At 35.7% G+C, this 24,686-nt stretch overlaps 1 protein-coding gene across 2 annotated transcripts in view; it reads left to right on the forward strand.

The window, feature by feature from the left end:
• The window catches only part of BCKDHB (branched chain keto acid dehydrogenase E1 subunit beta), a 214,369-nt gene that overhangs the window by 132,684 nt on the left and 56,999 nt on the right, over positions 1 to 24,686 (forward strand). For both annotated transcript variants that reach the window (XM_055330823.1, XM_055330824.1), the window contains exon 9: positions 20,570 to 20,656. In XM_055330823.1, the coding sequence (XP_055186798.1) occupies positions 20,570 to 20,656 (87 nt within the window). The remainder of the gene's footprint in view (positions 1 to 20,569; positions 20,657 to 24,686) is intronic.

Consider the following 24,686-nt stretch of genomic DNA (forward strand, 5'->3'; position numbering starts at 1 on the left):
TAGCTTTTTTGACTGTACATTGTATCTACATAAACTGCAGTATGGAAAAGAGATGTGTCCTATATAATTCTTCGTGGGAATTATAACATAGTAATTGTCATTTTTCTCAATATCTATTAGAAAGAGCCATCCTTCTACAGTTTGTCAAAAATGAATCTTCCATGCAAAAATGAATCTTCCATGAAAGGTTTTTCACATTTCATTTCTTTCTTTCCATTGATGGTGGCCTCTCTCTTGTATTTAAAAGCTGTTTTGGTATGAATTTCTCAAATACTTTGATTTACAAAAAATGAAAGGACAACATTCAGATCACCACAGATTGTTCGTTACTAGGGAGACTGATATCTCTGTACAGTATGCAGTAGGAAGAAACTAAATATGGAGAGAACAATCAGTTTTCTGTTACAGGATATTTACAGGATGATAAAACTAGAAGGATTTTACCCCTGGCCTTACAACATAGAGGGATGAAAATAATGGGTTTGACTCCATGGGATTAGAGAACAATAGAAATTTAGTTTTCCATATTGGAATTGTATTGTGTAATGTCATATGGAATATATCCTAGCGTCTTGAGCATAATGAATATGCCTCATATACTGTATATAATGTTTCTTATTCTTATTAAAGAACGTGCAAAGGATACAAAAATCTTAAATATATTACTCTAGTCACGAAAATTGTTTATGGACAAGTAATAAGAGAATAAGCCAGCTGCAGAAATTTGACTACTGGGTTCTGGTAGCATGACTCTGCCAGCAGGGAGGTGATCTGTGCTGTAATGCTGTTTGCCTTTGTTTATTTCTCCCTATATTGGAAAAAAAATCAGTCTTTCCTTCTCCTATATGTCTCCTTTGCTTTCACACTACTCTACACACTCAAAATGCTTCTGATACTTTTATTCTCTAACACTAGCTGCATGTCCTACAATTTAACTGTATTCTCTTGCTCTCTACCTGGAGATAGTGTCAGATCCCACAGGTTAAGACCTCAGTTCCACAAGATTGCTCCCACCCTACTTCAGATGCCAATTACAAGTAGTAGGTCCCCAGGTTATCCACAACTTCTGTCAAACTTGGCTATAAGTTGGAGGTTCCCATGACCCCTTTCATAGGTTCAATTAATTTGCTAGAGTGGCCCACAGAACTCAGGGAAACCCTTATGTATTTATGTTTACTAGCTTATTGAAGGATATGATAGAGGATACAGATGAATAAAGTTTTAGAGTGGGCAAAGTCTGGGAGGGTGCTGTGTCCTGGAGCTTCTATCCCTGTGGATTTGGGGTATGTCCCCTCCTAGTACATGGATGTGTTCACCCACCTGGAAGCTCTCTGAACTCCATACTACAGGAATTTTTATGGAGGCTTCATTACGTATGCATGATCAGTTGTTTTTTGTTTTTTTTTTTTTGTTTTTTTTTTGCATGATCAGTTTTTATGTCCATTTTCAGCTCTTCATCCTTCTCTAGAGAGTGGGGGGAGGGGGGAGGGGGTGAAGATTCCAAGCTTTTTATCATGGCTTGGTCTGGCAGGTACCAACTCCTGTTGAGTAGTCATCCAAGAACCCATGCAGACTTGCCTCATTAGAACAAAGATACTACTGTCTCAGGGAAATTACAAGAATTTCAGGGGCCCTGTGCCAGGAACTGGGGCAAAAACCAAATATTAGAACAAAAGATGTTCCTCGTGTGCATATCACTTGGGAATTACAAAGGTTTTGGAATCTCTGTGTAAGGAAGTGGGGGCAGAAACTAATATGTATTTTCTATTATCTCACACCCCTAAAGGTTGGAAGTTATCTTTCAGAAACCATTAACTTCCCTTTAGATTGTCAGAATGACAGCAAATAGTAAGCTTAAGTCAATAAGATTCAAAGTTGGCAAAAATGATTCTTGTCATTTAACTTTTTTAATGTCACATTTATATATATTTATGTAATCTATATGCATGTGTGTGTGTCTATATACCTGTATGTATGCACATATATATGTATATATGTAAAATTGTTTAAGGAAAGCTATTTAAATTCACAAAGTTGCCAATTTTTTTTTTTTAAGAGAGAAAGAGAAGCAGGGGCAGAGAGATAGGCAGAGAGAAAAGGAGAGAGAGAATCTTAAGCAGGATCCTGCCAGTGGGACGCCAACGTGGGGCTCAACCTCACAACCCAGAGATCATGACCTGAGCCGAAGTTAAGTCAGACGCTTAACCAACTGAGCCACCCAAGTGCCCCCAAATTGCCAATTTTTATAATGCTTTTTATAGTTCAGCTTTTTATTTAGATAGAAAACAGTCTCATGGTAGTTCTTCCTAGGTTCAGCTGAATCACACTTTTCTCTGTCTGGCAAAATCAGGCTCTTTGTTTTAGTCATACTTTTAAAATTAAAAAACTGATTGACATCTGTTAGCTTTTCAGGCAGGAGATATAATTGATAATATTTAGCCATGAGAAATGTAGTGTCTCATAGTACGCATGCTTTTTTGACAATACTGTTCAAAACATATTTCTAACAGACATTTATTGGCTAACAGAAGAGGATGTTTTCAAATTTACTATTTATGGCAGGTGATTTTACTTAAAAATCTAGTAGTGTCTTGTGCAATTTTATGATTTCTCCAGTTGCTTACAAAGGCAAATAGCTACATTATTAAAAATAAATTTCACACAGAAAGATAAATACTATATATGACCTCACTTGTATGTGGGATCTAAAAAAACCCCAACTCATAGAAACAGAAAAAAGATTGCTGGTTGGCAAGGGCAGAGGTGGATATAAGGCAGTCAAAGGGTACAGACTTCAAGTTGTAAGATAAATAAGTTCTGGGGTATAATGCATAGCATAGTGATTATAGTTAAAAATAATGTATACTTGTTTCTAAGAGAATATATCTTAAAAGTTTCACCATACACACACATACACACAATTGTAACTGTGAGGTGATGAATGTTAACTAACCTTATTGTAGTAATCATTTTGCAACATATACATGTATCAGAGCATCATATACCTTAAACTTACATAATACTATGTCAGTTTTAGCTCAATAAAGCTGAACAATAAATAAGAATAAATTTGCCTGTTAGAGTTATAGTTTCTTTGTTATATGAGACTACTTTTAAAAAGAAAAAAAAATTATGTTTAGCCCTTTGACAAATGAGCTTATTGAGCAGCTACTATGTACCGAGTTACCAAGGCCCAGTCATAAAAAAAGAAAAAGTCCTTCCTGTATGAGGCTTAAATTCTTACAATCAGCTGATTGACTACTTAAAAAAAAATTCCTAGTTCCTCTTTAATATCTGTCTGCACACTTGCACATCCCTTACTCCCAAAATATACACGTACATATGAGCACACATACATGTGCTATTGTGTATATGCATGTATATATACAAGATTTTACTGTAAGTGTAAATATTCTTGTGTTGAACATTCATACATATGTTTTTCTGTTCTTATGATAAAACCTATAAATCAGGGAATTTATATAAAAATAACACAGATTTTAAGAATTTAAATTCCACTTTTAAAAATTCCCTATTATGTATCCTAAATTTTTCCCTTACTTTTGTGGCTTTATAATATGTCCTCTACATTAATTTCTTCACAGACCTTTTCCCTGTTTGAAACAATATTAAATGGAGAAATGAATGAGGCACTGTTTTGCCTGAAAGTCATTTCAAAAGCCTTCCGAGATCAGTGGCATGTTATTTTCACCAGCTCCTGGACAGCTTTTCGTAGGGTAGGTATCCAAGAGGAAAGGTCACCAAACTGAGCTAAGGATTCATATATTCAGGGGCTTTTGGAGCTTGAAGGGACTTCAGCATTTGTTTATCAAACTCTGAGAAAACCAGTGGAATGCTGATTACAAATAGAAGCCATAGTAATGGATTAAGACACTTGGTTCTTTGTTTAGAGGGATACCAGAGAAAATCTTCAACAAAATTTTAACTTCCTTAAAAACAGTCAGCCTTGCAAACATTTTTTTCTTCACTAGCTTGTCGTTCTGTGGAATAAAAAGTTCTGAAGCGACAAACAATGGTGACTGGCCCTCTGTTTCCCACCTTTCCTGTGTGTTGGCACTTTGTCCCACCTTGCTTTTTTGGTGGATTTGATGCATTGGGATTCAGGATGATTCTGAGCCACACTCAGCAGGGGGAGGAGGAGGATCTGCCTTCTCTCATCCCAAGGCTCCTGGTTTGGGGTTAATCTCCCTAACAGTGATCCTGTGAGAATAGGCAGTGTGGGTGGTGTCAACATTTATTCCATGATGACGGATGTTAGCAGAGAGAGGACCAGTTGAGTAGCACAGGTACCTGAAACTCAAGTTAACGCATGAAAGCATAAACCATATCCTTCACGTTCATGCTATTACTTTTTGCTTGTAATTCTCTCTCAAACGCCTCCCCAGAACTTTCTCCCAAGCCAGAGTTAGAGTAGGCGTCACTACACTTCTACTTATGGTATACTTTATTTGCATGTTTTTTTCTTTTTTCTTTTTTTTTTTTTTTTTCCAATTTAAAAGGCCATTGCCAGGAGATGTCCTATGGAGTGGTATCTATGGTCAGGACACTACAAATGGAGAGTGCACTGCATGAACGGACATTTTAACTTCTATTAGGTCAGATCCTGTCCATGTCCTTGGCAACTGTCTCTCAGTCTCTTGAGCATAGAGACTATGCTTAATAATCTGTGTACGTGAAAGCACAGTAGTTAAAGCAAGATAAATATTCTGTCATTATCTCCTTATTTTGATTTTTCTTTAGGGTCTGAGATTCAGGAGATGGCTGACATTAAATTGATATTATTGGTATAAATTTCATTTTTTTTTCTATGTCCTTTGAAACTTCTTTGATTTATGGTTGTATAAAAGCTATCTATGTAAGGAGTTTTTAATTTTATGCACATTTAAGTATCAGAATAAGTTCATAAATTAGTTTTGGAAAATTTTCTTCTAAAGGGGGTTTATCTGAACATTATTCTAGCTGAGAAACATCAGACAAGGACCTTTGTGAGTAGAGTTTGCAGCATACGAGCTGGGATCACGGGCCCTGGGAAAGCACACTCTCTGTCTCTGGTGATTTCTACCTCCTGGGGTCCCATCAGGCCTGCCACTCTTGTTTCCTGCTGGAACTGGATAGTGACTTGGAGTCTGTAGTTACATATTCTGTACTCAGTGAGGGTTTGCAATCTATTAGAGCCCAAGTGTTACCTTAGAAACCACTTAATTCAAATGAGGTCCAATTTTGTTTAGGCATAACAATTTCTTTGACCCTCAGAATTGTATTGCTCACATTTGCTAGGGTCATCCTTCCTTTCAGGACCAATTTCCCAATCTTTAAGTTCATGACAATTTGGCGATGATGATGATCATGATGATAATAATGGCAAGCAGCTACCATTTAGTGAGAGCAGTCTACGTGCCAGGCATGTAATATATGCAATTAGTGGTTCTCACAGCAACCTTGGAAGTAGGCAATACGATCCCCATTTTACAGATGAAAACCTGTGCTCAAAGAAATTAATTTACTTAAGCCACCCAATGGGTAACTAAAGAAGCTAGGTTTTGGTTTTAATCTGAGTCTTTCTACACCCCCTCACGCCACCTATGTGCATTTCACTGTTTATGTTGTTTCCATTTCAAAACTGAATATGTTTTTTAGAAGACAGGAATGTCTGTTAGGGACTCCTCTTCATGAATTAGACTTCTCTTTATGATTCTTTACATAAAAATGATTATTTGAAGATAGATGCCAGCTCCATGATCTTGTTTTCTGGCTAACTTCTTATCTTGTGGTTTTAAAAAATAGTGCCAAATCAATTCAATATTGAAGGTAGTGCAGAGATGTTGGTTAGTGTTACTGAGGTCATCACTTAATTTTATTCAAAGAACTGGTCTTTGGAATTTTTCAGATTGCATACTGGCAATTGCAGATTTATGTCTTAAATATTTTCCCCCAGCCACCCTTCCGTCCCCACTGCCTTGTTCCGTGAGCATGGTGACTTGTTGCCTGCAGGCCAGCTTCAATACTGTGGTTCCGTGTCACTCATGCAGAGCCAGCCCTGTTCTGATATCAGAATTATTGTTGGCTGTCCTGGTGTAAAGTGATAGCCTCCTCCTTTGAAGGAGGGTGGGATTGGAGTGCAATAACATTAAAGGTTATGTTAATATTCCACCCTCATGGAGGTTTCCTGGTTTCATTTGAAGCTGTAGTTTAAAATATATGAACTTCAAATAGTGTAGATAAAAGAGTGTGAAAAAAGGTGTGCCTATAAACACAAGCCCATATATTTTACAGGTCATACATTTTTTAAATAATAGATGTGAAAAATGATTATTTTTCATTAAGATAGATTTTTGAGTGATTTCTGACAAGTTTTTTTTGGGACTCAAAAGAATTACAAAACCCTACTATGTTTCCCTTAATCTATTGGAAATAATTATCACGTTAATCCCCATGGGAACTAACAGGGTAGTGTATAATAGATTCAAGAACATCCATTTATATACCTAACAAATGAATTTATGATTAATGAAGGACAAAACCGTTTATTTTTTAGCATTACTTTGAACCTAAACTGTAGCAGAGAGGGGTTGGTAACCTCTGGGAGTATGGTAGCAGTGATGGTGAAGTGGTAAATACCCATCATCCTGGGATTCCTGGGTGGTGCAGCGGTTTGGCGCCTGCCTTTGGCCCAGGGCGCGATCCTGGAGACCTGGGATCGAATCCCACGTCGGGCTCCCGGTGCATGGAGCCTGCTTCTCCCTCTGCCTGTGTCTCTGCCTCTCTGTCTCTCTCTGTGTGACTATATGAATAAATAAATAAAATCTTAAAAAAAAAATACCCATCATCCTGAACCCACATCATGACTATGAGGAAAACCTCATGGTCCTATCCTCATCATTTTGATTTTGGATTTTCCAGTTCCTTTTCTGTGGTCCTGAAATAAACCTGATTATTTTCATGGTCCCACCTTCATTATTTTCCTCTGCTTTAAAATGTTGGCTGTGGCATCCATGCTGCTTCTTTATACCTGTTCCTTGTAGCTAAGGCAGACACACTAACTTTGGACATTAGTCTCACTGCTGTTGGCCTGACCTGGGTCCAATATTGACAGCCCAAATTAGCAATTTACACTTTAGAAACTGGTCGGGGAGTGGGTGGGGGGATGGGAGGGATAATAAAGAATTTTAAAGATTCCCTTTTTATATAAAAAATTTCTAGAAAATTATATTTTTGATAGGAGAAAAAGCTTTTAATCTATGAAGGACTCATAATTGGCAAACTGATTTTCAGTTTTTCACTAGCATATAAACACGTTGGCATTTTCGCGGTTAGGTGGTGTAGGACACTGTGCTAGTGAGTCGTAGGGAAGAGCTTCAGAGCTGTAGACTGCTTTTTTTCCCCTGCACATTTGCAATTTCAAATGCTGTAATTGTCCACTTATGATGTCATTTTGGAGCGCATAGCAGGACTACTGAAAACTTAAAGTTACACGTTATCTTGGATAGCTTATTGTTTTTTTGGTTTTAGAAACACGTGGTGAAGAAATGGCTCAATCGTCTTTTCTTTTGGAACACTGGCACTACTTTGCTAAATGTAACATTCAACGAAATGGATGTTTACCCTGGTAAATATCTGCAAAACATTTGGTAAGGCCGGAATGGAAGGCTGCCTAATTCAGTGTATAATTTTGTGGGAAAAGATAACATGGCAGAAAGTGCATCTTGACATTTGGGGAAGAAAGAAAAGTGTTATTGTGCCAGAAAGATGTTTCCTTAAAGTATAGATTGCGACTCTTAGGCAGAATCTGGGCTGGTGGCATATTTTGCTTGGCTTTCACAGTATTTAAAAAGAAAGAAAGAAAAAGATCTGACCACCTAAGTCAGAGCCTGTGTTCTTTGGTTGTCCACACTCCCCACACCACTTGTTATTGCCTCAGTTATGCTCATTTCTCCCCAGGGCTCTGAGACCTTTGTTTTGTGTCTTTTGCTAAGAGAAAGCTATCTGTAGGCAGTATCTGATTAATGCTGTGCCTTGAAGCTGTCATCAGACTCGAGGAAGAACCTCCCCACCTTCTTCCTGCCTGTGCTTCTCCAGCACTGGTCCACAGATGTCCCAGGAGGTGGAGGGAAGCTAGGGAAAGGCTCCTTCCTCACTGCCATCCTGCGGCCAGGGAAGGAAGAGAAAAGACCCACCTTGTTTTCCTGTGTGCTTGCTTCTTACCCCTATATTTTTTGACGCTAGCATGGGGTCCAGTTCATCCATTTGCATTTGTGCAGCATATAGTTTCGAAGTCTGCTGAATGTGGAGCACTGTACTGGGCTAGTGGAGGGCAGTGGGCAAGAGATAGCTAGCTCTGTTACCACTGAAACCACTGTGAATTTTTGTTTTATTTATTCTTGCAGTTTTAATTCCCATGTGAGAATTTCAGATCTCATCTGTATCCTAAATCACCCAACCATACCATCTTCTTAGAATTTTTATTCCTGTCTCTTAGAGACTAGAACTTACATTCTCCTGACAATGAGTAGTAGTTGCTTAACACATAACACTTCTGACTCTAGAGTAGATAATTTTCAGAGGCATGCTTTTTCTTTGAATGATCACAATACTTTCTAGAATTCTTTTTTTTTTTCCCCAGTAGGATCAATGTTTTACTCTGTGTTTTGTTTCCTTTACTTACTTTCGAACAGGGTAATTTAATTATGTAGCCAGCGTGTGGGGTTCATTTTGATTCTGTTCTGTTTTTCTGCTTTCTCTAATTTCTGAGCCAAAGGGTAGGCCATGCAGCTCCCAGCCTGAATACCCAGGACAGGAACTCTGCTTCCAGGTCGGGGCTTCTCCTACACTGCCAGTTTTTCCTCCACCTGCTTCTCTGCCACTCTGAGCTAGGGCTCATAAACTCAGGAGCCTGAAGTTAGGCAGATGTAGCAAAATTATTGAAGCCCTTGGTTTTAGACAGTATGCTACGTATGGTAGCTGTGGAAGGCATTTAAATGCAATATTTCTAAAATGCTTTGCCTTTTTAAAAAAATTTTTATTTTTTTATTCATGAGAGGCACAGAGAGGAGAGGGGCAGAGATACAACACAGGCAGAGGGAGAAGCAGGCTCCATGCAGGAAGCCTGACGTGGGACTCGATTCCCGGTCTCCAGGATCACGCCCTGAGCCGAAGGCAGGCGCTAAACTGCTGAGCCATTCAGGGATCCCCTGACCCCCCACCCCCCTTTAAAGATTTTATTTATTTATTAGAGGCACACAGAGAAAGAGAGAGAGGCAGAGAAAGGCAGAGGGAGAAGTAGGCTCCATGCAGGGAGCCCGACATGGGACTCGATCCCGGGTCTCCAGGATTACGCCCAGGGAAGGCGGCGCTAAACCGCTGAGCCACCTGGGGCTGCCTTCCCCTGCCCTTTTAAACAGAATTTACCCGTGAGCCAAATATGGTATTCATTGGAGTCTTTAGTATGAAACCGTGGTTTCTACAGCAGTGTTTCTTAAACTTTTTTTGAATTTTTTTTTTAAGATTTTATTTATTCAAAAAAAAAAAAAAGATTTTATTTATTCATGAGAGCCACAAAGAGAGAGGCAGAGACACAGGCAGAGGGAGAAGCAGGCTCCATGCACGGAGCCCGACGTGTGGGAGTCGATCCCGGGACTCTAGGATCACACCCTGGGCCAAAGGCAGAGAGGCTCAACCACCCAGGCGTCCCAAAATTTTTTTGACCTAGTACATACATATGATTATTTTAAGACAGAAGTCCAGTATTTTACATGTTTGGATTTTTTTTTCTCAGAGTAAATCTTAGAACTGAGATTGCTTATTCTAAGAATCTGAACATTAGTATCTTTTAATAAATGGATTCCCAAAAATGTTTCTCAAAAGATTTATGCTGGTTTGCATTGCATAGGCAGTGTGAGATTTTGCTATGGCCTGGCCAGAATTCAAATTTAAATTATTTTGTGACTTTAATGGATGAGGTGCTATTTCATTCTTTTTTTTTAACTTAATTTTTAAATTATTAGAGCAATGGAACATTTTCATCGGTTAGTAATGATATTTTCTCTCATAATAATCATATTCTTAAAGGATATAGTTAAATGATCAACTTACAATAAAGTAAGTCAACAAGCACAAAATCTTGGATCACTCCTCAGAAAAAAAATGGCTTCATCATTCATAAGCTATAACAGGTACTTCTCACTTTTTGTGGTATGGTGGCCACAGTCATCTTAATCTTACTCTGCTTTATTAGTCCTTGTCAATAAAAAAGTTGCAGAATAGAGAGTTGTAAATCAAGTAGGAGTGTTTGTTAATATCTTTGTGGTTTATAAGGAAAGAAAATTTCAGAATGTTTTCCCTGAGAAAAAGAAAAGAGGCTTAAATCTAGATATAAATTGATTTTTCAATATTGAGTTATATTTCTGGACAACTCTTATACTGCATGTAACTTCTCACTAATATTCCGTTAGCAATGGATTTTGATAGTGTAGTTCTTACTTTGAGATATGTGTACCTCCTCACTTTCTTTTTCAAATCAGTGAGTATTTTGTAGACAAATATTGCTATTTCTGCTAAATGGATTCTTTTCCTGACTCCACCTGTCATATAAATAGTTTCTCCCCATTGTCTTGGTTTTAATGAAAGTATGAAATGTATGTACTTTTTTCTCTCTATGCCATCTTAGCTATATATACTCAAAAATATATGTATAACTTTTGCTGAAGTATCCTTTGAGTTTTACTATACCACAGTTTTGAGTCATAAAAAAACCCTAAAGATTTTAAGCCTTGCCCATGTATTATGAACTACACATGATTTTTGTTTCGTAATGGACTAAAAACCCATTTACTTCCACAGAATTGGATCAGGTTTTAGAAAATAAAAGCATTTATCCATGGTGATGCACAATTGTAGCAGTGTTTATACTTTTGATCATTCCTTAGAGAAGTATTACCTTGGTAGACAACCAGCTGGCTTCAGGGAAAATTGTACCCTTGATACATGCTTAAAACAGCAGTGTAAAACATAACTGGCTGACAGTGCTGGTTTTGGTTAGGGTCACTTTCTTATTCATGGTATGCTGGGAGCACAGGGAATGATATCAGTTTCTACCCTGTAGAACTCTTATGATGGCCAGACATAGTATTTCCCTCTGTTGTCAACACTTGAGAAAAATTTGCCAAGTGGAGACTTATGAATAGAAAAGGAGAGAATATTCGTAATTGTGGTTTGTTTTAAGAAGAGAAAAATTCATTTTTTCAATGTTATTTTAGAAAAGATCTTAGGAGTTGAAATTTAAAATTCCAAAAAATTTTGTTTTTAACAAATGGAACATGATTTTTAATTCCAGTGTTCTTTAATTTCTTTCTTTCTTAAGTATGCTTTGTCCCAGGCCATTGTGGCAACCCATATTACAATCCTTTGGGACCTGGCTTAACTCATCTTTTTTTCCCTAGTATTGGCACATGTGAATGGCTCAATAAATTGTTTTTTGACATGAACCAGTGACCTTTGGAATTTATACAACATTAAAAATTAATTGGGAAATTGCATATCATAAATAAGATGACGGTGATTTTCCTGGTTGGTACCCATGTTCCAAACTTTCTTAGCTGGCATTGTTTTATCTCCTAATTACTGGCAGAGTAGGGAACAAAGACAGGAGGCTCAGAAGGTTCTCTATTATATAACTAGACTCCTTTTTTTTTAATTTTTCTTTTTGAAAGATTTTACTTATTTTTTCATGAGAGACACAGAGAAAGAGGCAGAGACATAGGCAGAAGAATGAGGCCTGCAAGGAGCCCGATGCAAGACTATCCTAGGACCTTGGGATCATGACTTGAGCTGAAGGCTCAACCACTGAGCCACCCAGGTGTCCCTAGACTCCATAATCAATCTGGTCAAGGAACTATGTGACATTAGTGATCTTAGGATAAAATGTCTTTTGTGTTTGTTTTAGAACATGGATAGTGAGAAAACCAGATAGATGCTTTTTCCAGAAAAGGGCATAGTGAACAATTGAGTATGATGATATATTTTTCTCTTTGGAATATTATAAAGAGATTTTATTTCCAGTCCTCAGAGGGACCGATTTAGAACTTTGATGTATTAAGCATTTTTAAAACTATTTTATCAACAATAAAAATCAAGCAGCCTTATTAGAAAGTTACAAAGAAAAAGACTACAAAATTATTAGTGATGAAACATCATTAATCATTAGGGAAATACAAATCAAAACCACAATGAGATACCACCCTACACCCATTAGGATGGCTACTTTAAAAAACAAGACCAAAAAAACAAAATAACAAATGTGAGGATGTAGAGAAATTGGAACCTCTGTGTATTGATGGTGGAAATGTAAAATGGTACAAATGCCTTGGAAACTGGTATGACAATTTCTCAGAAAGCTTAACAAAGTATTACCACGTGATCATTAATTCCACTTCTGGGTATATACCTAAAAGAAGTGGAGGCAGGGACTCGAATAGATTTTTCTACACCCATGTCCATAGCATTTTCACAATAGCCAAAGTGTGGAAGAAATTCACATCTGAGAGATGAATGGATATATGAAATGTAGTATACACATACAATGGATTATTATTCAGTCTTAAGGGGGGAGATTTTGACAAATGCTACAATATGGATGAACAGACTTATGCTGAGTGAAATAAGGCAGTGATAAAAGAACAAATATAATTCCACTTATATGAGGTTCCTGCAGTAGTCAGAGTCAGAGAGCCAGAAAGTAGATGTTGGTTGCCAGAGCCTGGGTTGGCGGGGGCGGGCGGACAGAGAAATGGGGGAGTTCTTGTTTAATGGGCACAGTTTCAGTTGGGGAAGGTGAAAAAGTTCTGCAGATGGATGGTGCTGATGATAGTGCAACAACATGAATGTAGTTAATGCCATTTAGCTGTTCAGTGAAAAATGACTAAAGTGGGAAAACAAAGCTATGGAATTTGAAGTCAGCCCATATCATAACCTAGATACTAGAGATTAGTTATCAACACCTTCCCCTACCACACAATATGTATATAGTACCATGGTAAAATAATACTACTTGAATGAAAGTAAACTACCTGAAATGATCATAAATGTAGGGGAATGGTACCGCCAATGGTCTTCACTGTTGGGTCAGGTTCTAGATTTGCCATCTAGTGTATAGGAGCTATCGTATGCCCACTTTTTCATCTATTACAAGAATATAATTATATTTATAGTAAAATTTTGGTTGTGTTGCTTCTGAATGCTTCTGCTATTGCAAACTCCAAAGGAAAAGTCTACTAGAGTTCAGGATGGTTCTAAGGATACACACAACACCCTGACTGTGTTTTCAAAAGTATGGCTTGGTTTTGTAATAGTTCTTGTTAACAGTTTTTAAAAATTCTACAACATAGCAGTCAATAATATTCATATCCAAATGACATGTTCAAACTTCTTTTCCTGAAAAGAAATGGATAAGAGTTATAGAAATATGAGTTTATGAAAATATTCTAAATCATGCTGAAAAATGATGGGGCCGTGATGGAATGAAGACAGGAAACCGGCTTGAGAAGTGGCTGCTTCAATCATTGAAAAATTGTTTTGGCAAAAAAAACGTTGATACCTATGGATAGTTGTATTTTGCCTGATGCTTGAGCTAATGGAGGAAATGAAAAAATTTTCTATTAAGACACATACATTTACATATTTACTCATGGCTTAACTATATATTTAATAAATGTCTACCCATACAGTATAATACCTTTATTCATCCAGTATAATACCTTTATCATCATGGTGACATGATCTTTTGTTACTAGAAAAAGAAAATTTATGTTCAGTACCAGGAAAAGGAAATGTTCTGTTTGTGTTTTTGTTACAAGCATGTATTTGAAAGAGATGTACATAAAAACAGAAACATGTTTTGTACTGCTAACTCTTTATTCTAACACTAGTCAGGATTAGGAAAAATAAGTGGAAAGAGTTGACCCAGGGGAGTCCTTTATTAGAATCAGAACAGTGATTAGATCTTAGCTTCTAGGTCTTCTCTCTCAATGCATTTTACAGCTCATATAGTCTCTCCTAAGAGCTGAAAGGCATCAGAAAATTGGAAGCTTGCTAATGATTCATTTAAATAACTATGTCTGTATGCTTCTTTAAAAAAAATCAACATAACATTTATTGAGTCCACATCCACAACCATATCAAGGTATTGTGGTTAGGTATAGAATACATGACACTTTCTGAATTTTGTGCTTTTGAATGAGTTAGGGTCTGCTGGGAGAGACAGCACAGACATCCCTACTTGGCTCTCTAAGAAAAAGAATATCCTCTAAAACAAAGAAATGAAAAGACGCTTAAGTATTTTTTCAAACCGCTTTGTTTTTGTAATATATACATGCGTCCCAAAATAATAAAATGAGCATAACTTGCTCAATTTTTTAAAATATTTTATTTATTTATTCATAAAAGACAGAGAGAGAGAGAGAGAGAAAGAGAAAGGCAGAGACACAGGCAGAGGGAGAAGCAGGCTCCATGCACCGGGAGCCCGATGTGGGACTCGATCCCGGGACTCCAGGATCACTCCCTGGGCCAAAGGCAGGCACTAAACCACTGAGCCACCCAGGGATACCCCTAACTTGCTCAATTTAATGCATATTTTGTTATGTGCTGTGTTCTACAGCAGACCTAAATATAAAACAGTCTCCATCTTCAAATTTGTGATTTTTGTGCGGTTGGAAAGGCTAATAAGAGAGATGTGCATGGGACTGTCCTACAAGGTAAATTCCTAGTATTCCTAAGACAGATACAGCAGTAAGTGTTACCTTGACCCTAGTACTTGACCCCTTGCCCTTGTAGTGTGGTTTTAGGTTTCATAGAATATCCATAGTCGGCAACTTCAAAATCTATTAGGAAATGGTTGCTAGGAGGTATATAATGTGATATGAAAAAGGGGACCAGGGGGGAGGCATTATATGAGATGGGTCTTGAGGGAGGGATAGAATGCCTGCCAATTTGGCGAAGGAAGTCAGAGACAAGAAAGCATGGGTCACGTTCACAGAGTAGCGATTGGCCGGACATGCCCCAAGCCTGGAGGGACTCTAAGAAAAGCCAGAAAGGTAAGGTTGATTGAAAGAAACAGTTTTATCTGACACTGATTGAAATAATTTCAGAGATATGTCCACTTTTAATTTTTGCCTGAGTTGTTTGTTCCCCGACTCCTTAGTGTTTGAGCTGTGATTATACAAATAATTCAGGCAGGAATGAACTAGTGTGGATGTCTGAAATTTTCCCAGACGTTTCATGCCTTTGTTAGTGTGATTTGCTCATTCTTTTCCTGTTGTTTTTACTCTGTTCTCTATATTCTGCTTGCTCCCTTACCTACTTTTTTCCACATGGGTGATAAAACTCCAAGGATTTAGTTTTTCTCCGTTTGCTCCACTTTCCTACAATAGCAAAATATTTGTAACCCCATCACTAATATTCTTGCCAAAATGGACTTTTCCGAACTTTCTCAGGAGTTCATGACTGTTCTTTTTCTCTCAGCATTGGTATTTCTCCAGGAGAGTATCAGTCCATGGTCTGTGTGTGAAAATCATGCTGATTAATAATAGTTATTGGGCATATTATAATACATTTGCTGGCCTGTGATTAATTGTGAAGTTTTTCTGGCTAACTTTTCAAATGCATGTGGCTATTAAACAAGAAAGCATTTCAAAAACTGTAATCCATTTGCAATGATATGTGAAGCTAATTTAAATCATGTCCTTAATAGATTGTTTATTGATTAATATGTTCTTGATTAATGAAAACACAGGTGTATGATTTTACCATTACTTTTACTTACATGTATTTATAAACATTTTATCTCAAAAGGAAGTGGAAAAGGCCGGCTTTGGTGTTTCTTTTGCTTTTTATTAGTTTTATATTCAGATAGAAAATGTTTAAAAGAGCTATAAATTTCCTATCCAAAGTGTTACTTTCCTGCTTTATCTTTCAGCAGTTAGAATAGGCTGCTGAACTTTGTGTTGGTCAGGTCAAAGTGCTACTCTGTAGGAGAAAGTCTTGCTATGCAGTTTGAGTAAGAAATAAAAAATATAAAAAAAAAAAAAAAAAAAAAAAATAAAAAAAAAAAAAAAAAAAAAAAAAAGAAATAAAAAATATATATTTTTTGGCTTTTTGAATGTCAGTGTTACACATTCAGGCATATGCAAGCCTAATGGTCTGCTTGTCTGTATCATTTTCTCCTGGAATGACAGCTTAACAGTTTTCCTGGTTGGATCGTGTTAAAATCTTTAAAGGCTACATTCACTAAAACATATGTCCAACGTTCGGGCAGCCAAAACCTGTGCCGTCATCTTAGCGGAGCATAACTTAGCAATTCTGGTATTACCACAGAAATCTTATTGTCAAATCTACATTATAAAAATCCTCAGTTTGGAGTCTATTATTTTGTATTTAAATTGTTTTGGGATGTGCTGAAGTATACTTTTGTCCTATCTTAAAAATGGAGCTTGCTAAGAAAACAATAAAAATAGCTCCGTAAATCACAGGAGGACATATTTAATACAATGAAATTATTTTATAACAGGCTTTTACCTAACTTTTCTTGAGTGTCTACCATAATCTGAGCATCATATTAGGTATCCCGCATAAATAATTTGAAGTAACAGCCATTGGTAATGATGTCTGGGTGGAAGATGGACAATGGGGAAAATGTCACCAAGTGGCTGGACCAGAAGCAAGGCATTGTCTGGGTCCCATCAGAACAGGGGTGTCCTGCTCAGTCAGCCTGTTGTTGGCAAAGTTGTTGTGTATTCTGTATTGACATTTTGATAGTTCCTTTTGTGTGGGGCTGCTGCTGGTGCCCTGGGAACGGAGATGGCTAACTGAAATAGTGAGAAAGTGAGACTCCACGAGAGAAATCCAGGGCCCATCAAGGCTAACTGACTTAGCAGCCACAGGCTGCTTCCCTCCTAGCCTTTCAGAATTGCTTTTTAAAGTTTTCTTGACAAATCTTCTGGAGCTGCTGTAGGAAACAAAGCCCTTTTTGTGGTAGGGGATACAGAGAACAGTTACCCACAGTCCTGGTCTTTAACTGGCTCAGCCTTCTGTAGTGCCATTTGTTGCCTCCAGCTCACTGGTGCTCCATCAGCCCAAGGCTAGAATCCTGGAGCAGGTCTCAGTGGCAAGAAGTTGAAGAAGCAGATACTGGAAAATCCAGCCTTACGTGATCTTTCCTGGCTCTGATAGGTTCAGCTTTTCATATTGAAAAGTTGTTTAAACCCTCTTAAATATGTTTTTCAAGTGGTAGAATAGGTTTATCTCAGAAGAAAACTTGAAACTTTAAAAATTTCTTCTAAAGAAAATGACTTTTAAAGTAGTATTAGTAATTTATATCTTTAGTTATTAGTTAGTAAAAGGCACCATATTAATTTTTACTAAGTACATCAAAATGCTAAATTTGGCTAGCAACATTACCTGGCACTTGTGTATCATTGTGCCTAAATGTATGAAAATCAAATGCCTGTTGAAGTTGACCAAAAACATGTTATTTAATCAGAATATCTAATTGAATCACAAGGAATAGAGTAAAAGTGTCTCTAATTTTCTAGATATGCGATGATCTCATTATCCTAATATTAACAGTGTTAATAATTTCCAAAGGAGTATATAGAAAAGAAACAACCCTCAGAAATTCTGAGAAGTTAAAATTGTGAATGATAAAAAAAAGCACATAGCAAGTTGAATTTAATTATATCTTAACAAAATTTTTGAACTGTATTTATAGACTCAATCATTAATGATGCATGCTAATTCTTTGATGATATGACTGAAAACATAACTGTTACTTCTTAATCTTGGCAATTTTCAGAATTTTTCTGTAACTTTGTTTTACACATTTTAATACTTTTCAGCAAATCAAGATTTGCTTGCTTTTAAGAAGCAAAAACAAAACTTAGGTGCTTTCCAAATTAAACTAAATAATCTAAAATGCTCAGCTCACAGCCTAGCACATAGTAACTTATGTGACAACCAGTTGTTTATGATTATCATTATTTCTGACTCCTCTCTTCTTGCCATACTCTCACTGGTTTATATATTATAATAATTTCTATAAACTTGCAGTGTTATTACTTTTCACTGTGTCTGCCCTTTAGCTCTTGGTGTTTTAGAAATTTCTGGAATTTCTTTCGTAACTGTCAGCTTAACTCCTGATCCAAGAACACACATGTACATAACACACATATGGAGGTGTTGAGGAGCTTCATCTTCTCTGATACTAATAGTTTATTGACCATGTTGTATAAGATCCAAGAGTTTAAGGGTCAAGAGGTGAGTTAGTTATAATCCTGCCATGGAGCTCAGCATGTAGAGACTGGCAGGACAAGACTGGCCCCCTGTGTTTTTAGTGTGCCTATTTGCTGCTGTAGCTTGGGACCTCAGGGTTCCTTGTACTGGAAGCTATTCCTAAAATACCATTTTTAAAAAACGTTGTTAGATTTCTTTGAGGAGATTATGACTACAACACACTGTGTACTTGTAACTTTCAGCATTAATTCAAGGGCTTTACCTGTACTTAATAATGACTTATTGGGAATACTTGCAATAATATAAAAATTCTTTTTACATAAAATCTTTTTCCAGTAATTCCTTTAGTGTCGCTCCTTAGGAGAAACAAGTTTTGAATCCCTCTAGACTATTTACACATGTTGCTTCAGCTATGTTTATTGGTGTCCCAACTGCCATGGTGGTGGTTTTTTGTAAAAATGAGATTATGCTGTTCTGCAGTTTGCTCATTTTATCAATTAATTTACCATAGGCACCTTTCCCTGTCCTCAGACTTTTTCATGGCTGCATAAAACCCAACTGTATTGCTCTGTCTTGGTATGCTTAGCTTTTCTCCTGCTGAAAGACACTCAGGAGGTCTCTGGGTTTCATCGTGTTGCATGAACTCAAAGGATTGGAAGCATTTATCCTGGCTACATCTGTGCTTAGTTTCCCTATTGTATTCTGCAGGCTATCTGTCCTGGTTGCTTATGGGCCTTCAGGGATCATTCTGAGGGTTGTCATTTGATCTTGGATAGGACTCAGTTTAAATAAAAAAAAAAAAAAAAATACCAGTTCCGTTGTATGGGGGTTTAAGGTGACAGTAGCATTTTTATAGAAGTTTCTTATTTCTACCTTCTAGAGACTTAAGATGCATCCTCTAGCTGGGATGGATTTTGGCTATGCCATCCTTGGACACTTATACATTGGTAGACTTTGGGTTTTCAGAGCAATAAGAAAGGGTTGGTTGTTGAATCTGGTTTTTTAAATTGGTAGTCAAGACTTTTTTTAGAGAGTACTTTGAGAACGCATTTTTTTTTTCTTGTGATTGTGGGCTATTTTTGTCTCTGTATATTTCTAACCAGGTGCATTAAAATTTAATTTATGACTTTCATAAATTAATCACAGTGATAAAATCCAAATACTATTATACTAAGGTTAGCATTTCATTGGAGGTGGGAAACGTATTCATTAAGGTGTACATAAAATTTTATATTCTTAAGTCACTATTTACTCCGTAGATACAATAACTTATTTTTATCATGGCTACTGGCCATATCTTGGAGTTTAACATCTGCTACTTTAAGATTTTATACTCTAATTGCTCAGAATGAAGGAAATCTTTTAATTTATATATGTGTATTTGCTCGGAAGATCTTGTATTCACAAAATATTAATGTATAATTTAGGAAAGGTGGTATCAAATTATTAGGCACATAGCAGAGAAATTACCCCGTCTCTTAGGTGACATGTCAATTATTCAACATATTTGAAACAGTAACTTGCTGTTGATTTTAATGTTTTTTACCTTCCAACACAGCTGGCATCCTGCTATGATATTATGAGCTATTCTTTTTGATTTATTAACGTATAAAATATGCCAGTCTGGGTGAACAACCACACTGAGCCAGTAATCCGAGGACATCTTTTTGTTTGTGACATTTTCTATGTTAAAATGGAGTTGTCATTAACCAGATTTTAAAACAGATGAACAAAGACAGTTGTAACCCTTGTACTTCAGTGATTTCTTCCTGCTAGGTTTCCTCGAAAATCTAGTGGCTTGAGCTTTGCCTGCGTTACAGCTTTTATATGCTATTTTTATGTTTTCCTACTCCACAAAACAGTATTTCCTAAGGCTGTTTGTTTATATGCAAATACACCCAAAAATGAGCCAAAAAAAACCACTTTCATTCTTAAGGTAGTATGAAAAAAATAATTTTGAGATAAAAACATGAAATAATTTAGTTTGTAACACAGAAGTATTTTATAATAGAATGCGTTTTAATGACAGAATTATAAATCGCATTTTTCTTTTGTAGTAGAACTATAAACTATATTGAAAAATTTTGTAACTGCAAATATCAAATAACTGTACTGTGAGAGAGTTACAACTTATTTGGCATAAAATTGTATTACTAATTTTTTATTATGTATTGGATTGAAATACCTTGTTTTTATTTCTTAATCAAAACTGCCATCATATACTTGAAGATATGTATTCTCTTCAACATCAGATTTTCCTTTTCTCTTTCAGTCTGTGATCAAGACAGGGCGACTGTTAATCAGTCACGAGGCTCCCTTGACAGGCGGCTTTGCATCGGAGATCAGCTCTACAGTTCAGGTAGAGTAACTTTGGCACTGGTTTTAACATTTGTGCAGTTGCACTTGTCTATTCCAAGAAGAAAGTTCCTTATCACAATATATAAAAGTATGTAGTTTTTGGAAATGCACGTTTTCCATTTGATTCCACGGTCTTTTAGTTAATGGTCTAATTACATCTTCTAGAAAAGAAATCTTGAAGTAATAAAAGCTGAGAATTCCTTTATAAGAAGAAGAAAGTTTGAAACGAGTTTACAAAACTGATGTTAGTTTTGTTTGCTAGTATAACAGGAAGGAAGACTTTTAAATCTGAATGTGGTATTTCTCTTTTGATAAAACTTAAACTTATGCAATAGGTTGATCTTAGATTTTCACAGACTTCACCTTACAGAAAAATGCATCTGTCAAAAGTCAATAATATAAATTCAATATATAATTTCAAAATCAACAAGTGATTTTGTTAGTTTAATTAATAATCATATTATGTTATGCTATTGGCCATGCTTTAGAAATGGTTTAAAACCTTTTTAAAAAACATTCAGTTAAATTGCTGCAAATAAGGAGGAAAAAAATTCCATATACTGCTTTATGAGGGATTTTTGTTTAAAACTTTTCTTTATATTTATACCACAGATAGGAATAAGATGATATAAATGAGTTTCATTTTTCCTAATTTTGTAAATTAAAATTCAATAACTATTTTAAATGTAAAGTATATGCATTTTAAATTCCAAATATCTTTGCAGTTTGCAAACATTTTATTTCTCTTTACTGGTGTTAAGATGATTCTGCTGTTAATATATATGTTGAGAATTCCTTCAAGAGTATATGGTTTAAAAATTTGACATAAAATTATGATATATGAGTAATGATAAGTTTTTATAAGTTGAACTTTTAACCAGTAAACAATGATTTCTACCAATAAATTATCTTTAAGTGCAAATTGACAGCATTGTAAATATTTTAAAATTAGATGAAGCAGATTTAAAGATAAATGTCATTAGACATAATCCATAATTTATATCAAAAAAGTATACTGTAATTTTTATACATTATAGTCACTAAAAAATTAAGGAAATAAAATATTTGAGTTTTGAAGATTTGTTTTTAAAATTTATTAAGTAAAAATCTGAAGCATACTACTTATCATTATATAACATGTGTGCCTGGTATTTATTGTGCATTTTATTCATTGAGTAGCATAATGTAGTAACTTGGTTAAAAAAAAATGGGGGTTATAAGAATAAATCACTCTAAAACCAAGATGCTATTTCAAGTCAGAGACAAAACTGGAAAAATAAACTGGAATTCTCTGATACTTTTTAATATGTAGTCTACTAAATCATTTGAAATGATAGTGACTTGGTAAGAGAACTTTGATCTGATAGCCTTATTCATTCTGTTTGCTGAATGTTGTATTATCTCAAAAATTTTATTTTCATTTAAATGTAAAAAGAAAACAAGTAAAACATAGAAATTATAATACCTCTGGTGAAGACCACTTTCTCTATGCTTAGACTGGATCTCCATAAATTATTAGTAAGCTGCAGTAGAGTGTCACATATTTTTCAGACGGGAAAGGAATTAGAAAGATCTAATTTAGTGTCTATTGGTCTTGAATAGTATGTAGACTTGTATTAACAGAAAAATATCAGGCCTCAAGAATACATTTGTGAATTTCAGTTTGAGGAATACCATATTATGAGTTAAACACAGTAATTACAAAAAGCAAACAGGAACAAGATCATAACCACTGTGTTAAAATCAGATCCTGAAATTATGTGATAATAATTGGTGGTAAAAGTTGTGAATGAGATTAACCAAAATGTAATTATATTTATATCATAACATGAAGACACCAAAATTAAAACAAGACCCCTTGTCACCCTCTCATACTCCCAGAAATATCCCCATAGGTGTTTGCCGGCTACCGTCTGAGAAATCATGACCTAATCTGATCCTATTCCCTTTACACACGAGTTTTTGTTGCCGAGAGTGTGTTTGACTTACCCAGTTCAAAAAGACAGTGGAAGATCTGCAGCTAGGACAGGAGTCTTGAGTAAATGTTGAGTTTGTGCATATGCATTCTTTATTCAAAGTTCCCCCCAGCCCCAAGGGGAAGATAGAAGTTTTAAATTTATTATAAAATGTTCCTTTTCCAGGTTAAAATCATTCAACCAACTAACTATAAAATGAGTTAAGGCAATAATGTAGAGGGATCTGCATTTGAGGTTTTAGGGGATTAGTTGGATTTATTAGTACGAGGATTTTGAAAATAGTGTTTCTGCTTAATTTAGATTTTATTTGCATAAATGTAGAGTATGGAAAATAGATTTTAATAAAATATAATCAACCCGTATCCTCAAATGTTTGCCTATTGTGGCCTATTGTGGCTTTTTTTGTATTGTAAGAGAGGAAAAAAAAAAAAAGACATCTTGAGAGGTTTTTTTTTTTTCCTCCTTTTCGGTAATAATGTTTCCACATAACTCAGAGTAATCTGAAGAATAAAGTCTTCTTTTCAGTAATTGTTTCACGCACATATTCAACTGAGTGCAGTGTCCTATACTGAGCATCTTTTTTTATGGAAAGCCTGTTCCCTGTTAGAAGTGAAACCTACATCGCATTACCAGTGCCTTGGATTGTTTAAACTGAAATTACTTAAGTGAGGTGCAGTTGCTTTTCATCACTTGGAATGATTGATATTTCTATATTTCTTTTTTGTTGTGTAAACTACAATGTAAGGTTTTTTTTTAAAAGACACAACAGGGTTAAGATATTGAAAGCCAATTTTCTGGGACAGCTGGGAAAAGGTACACCGATAACTTATCATTGTCTTGGAAAACAAGTTTGAAATTATGGATGAAAATGATTTATAAATTTTGAGCACTCTTGATTAAAATACTGAGTTATGCTCATTGTTGTATCAATGAATGTAAATTTTAATGCAAAAATAAGCACACACCAAAAAAATCTGCTACACAAGCACTATTTTGTGAAAGATTCCTAGTGGTTCTTCAAAGGGTCATGATTACTCTTACAAAAAACTGTTCTTCATATGACAATATTTTAAGAGAATGATAATTCACAAGAAATCTACCTTTTTAAAATACGTTCAAATCTGAGAACACCATTTTCTGTTTCCTTTAAAGTTTATTACCCATATTAAAGATAAAAAATATTGAAGATAATAAGCACTATAGGGAGTATTCTTCTAAGTTTATAGTTGGTATTTTTAGGTAGCAAAATTATATCATATTATATAAGATTGAGTGTCAGAACATTTTTCTGCTGGGTATAGGAAGTACTGCTGGCATTGCTATTAAATTGGTTTTTTTTTTTTAGTTGTACAGACAAAATATGAAAAGAATGAATATGAAATGTATTCATACTTTATTTATATAACTTTTTATTTTTTATTTATTTTTTTAAAAGCATTTTTTATTTTTTTTAAATTTTTATTTATTTATGATAGTCACAGAGAGAGAGGCAGAGGGAGAAGCAGGCTCCATGCACCGGGAGCCCGACATGGGATTCGATCCCGGGTCTCCAGGATCGCGCCCTGGGCCAAAGGCAGGCGCCAAACCGCTGCACCACCCAGGGATCCCTATATAACTTTTTAATTAATGGCAGATGGCTCTTCCGTCTTACAAGGAGTTCACTGTCCGCATTTTGTTTGTTCATGCCTGTTGCCTCTTTTTCATAAAGCCATTTATTTTATTAAAAAAATACTCATTGTTAACGAAGTAACGTTAAACTCACAGACGTGATTAAACATAACATTTTAAAAACATATTTGTCAATAGCTTCTTCATGAAATTTATATGAATTCTTATAGAAATTAAAACCAATGCATCAAATCTAAGAACTGCTTTTCATTCCTATTGGATTGAATTTGGAAGTTCACTGGGAGGCAGAACAAACCAAGGTCTGGTATATTTGGCTCCCCCTCTAGGGAAGATTTCTTGGTCGGTCATCCAAAGCTTCACTGTCTCTTCCCATCTAATTTTACATTCCCATCTGTTCTCACTTTGGGGGTGAGGGAACTTTTTCCT

The sequence above is a fragment of the Nyctereutes procyonoides genome, unplaced genomic scaffold (genome assembly GCF_905146905.1).
Source record: "Nyctereutes procyonoides isolate TBG_1078 unplaced genomic scaffold, NYPRO_anot_genome, whole genome shotgun sequence".
Classification (NCBI taxonomy): domain Eukaryota; kingdom Metazoa; phylum Chordata; class Mammalia; order Carnivora; family Canidae; genus Nyctereutes; species Nyctereutes procyonoides.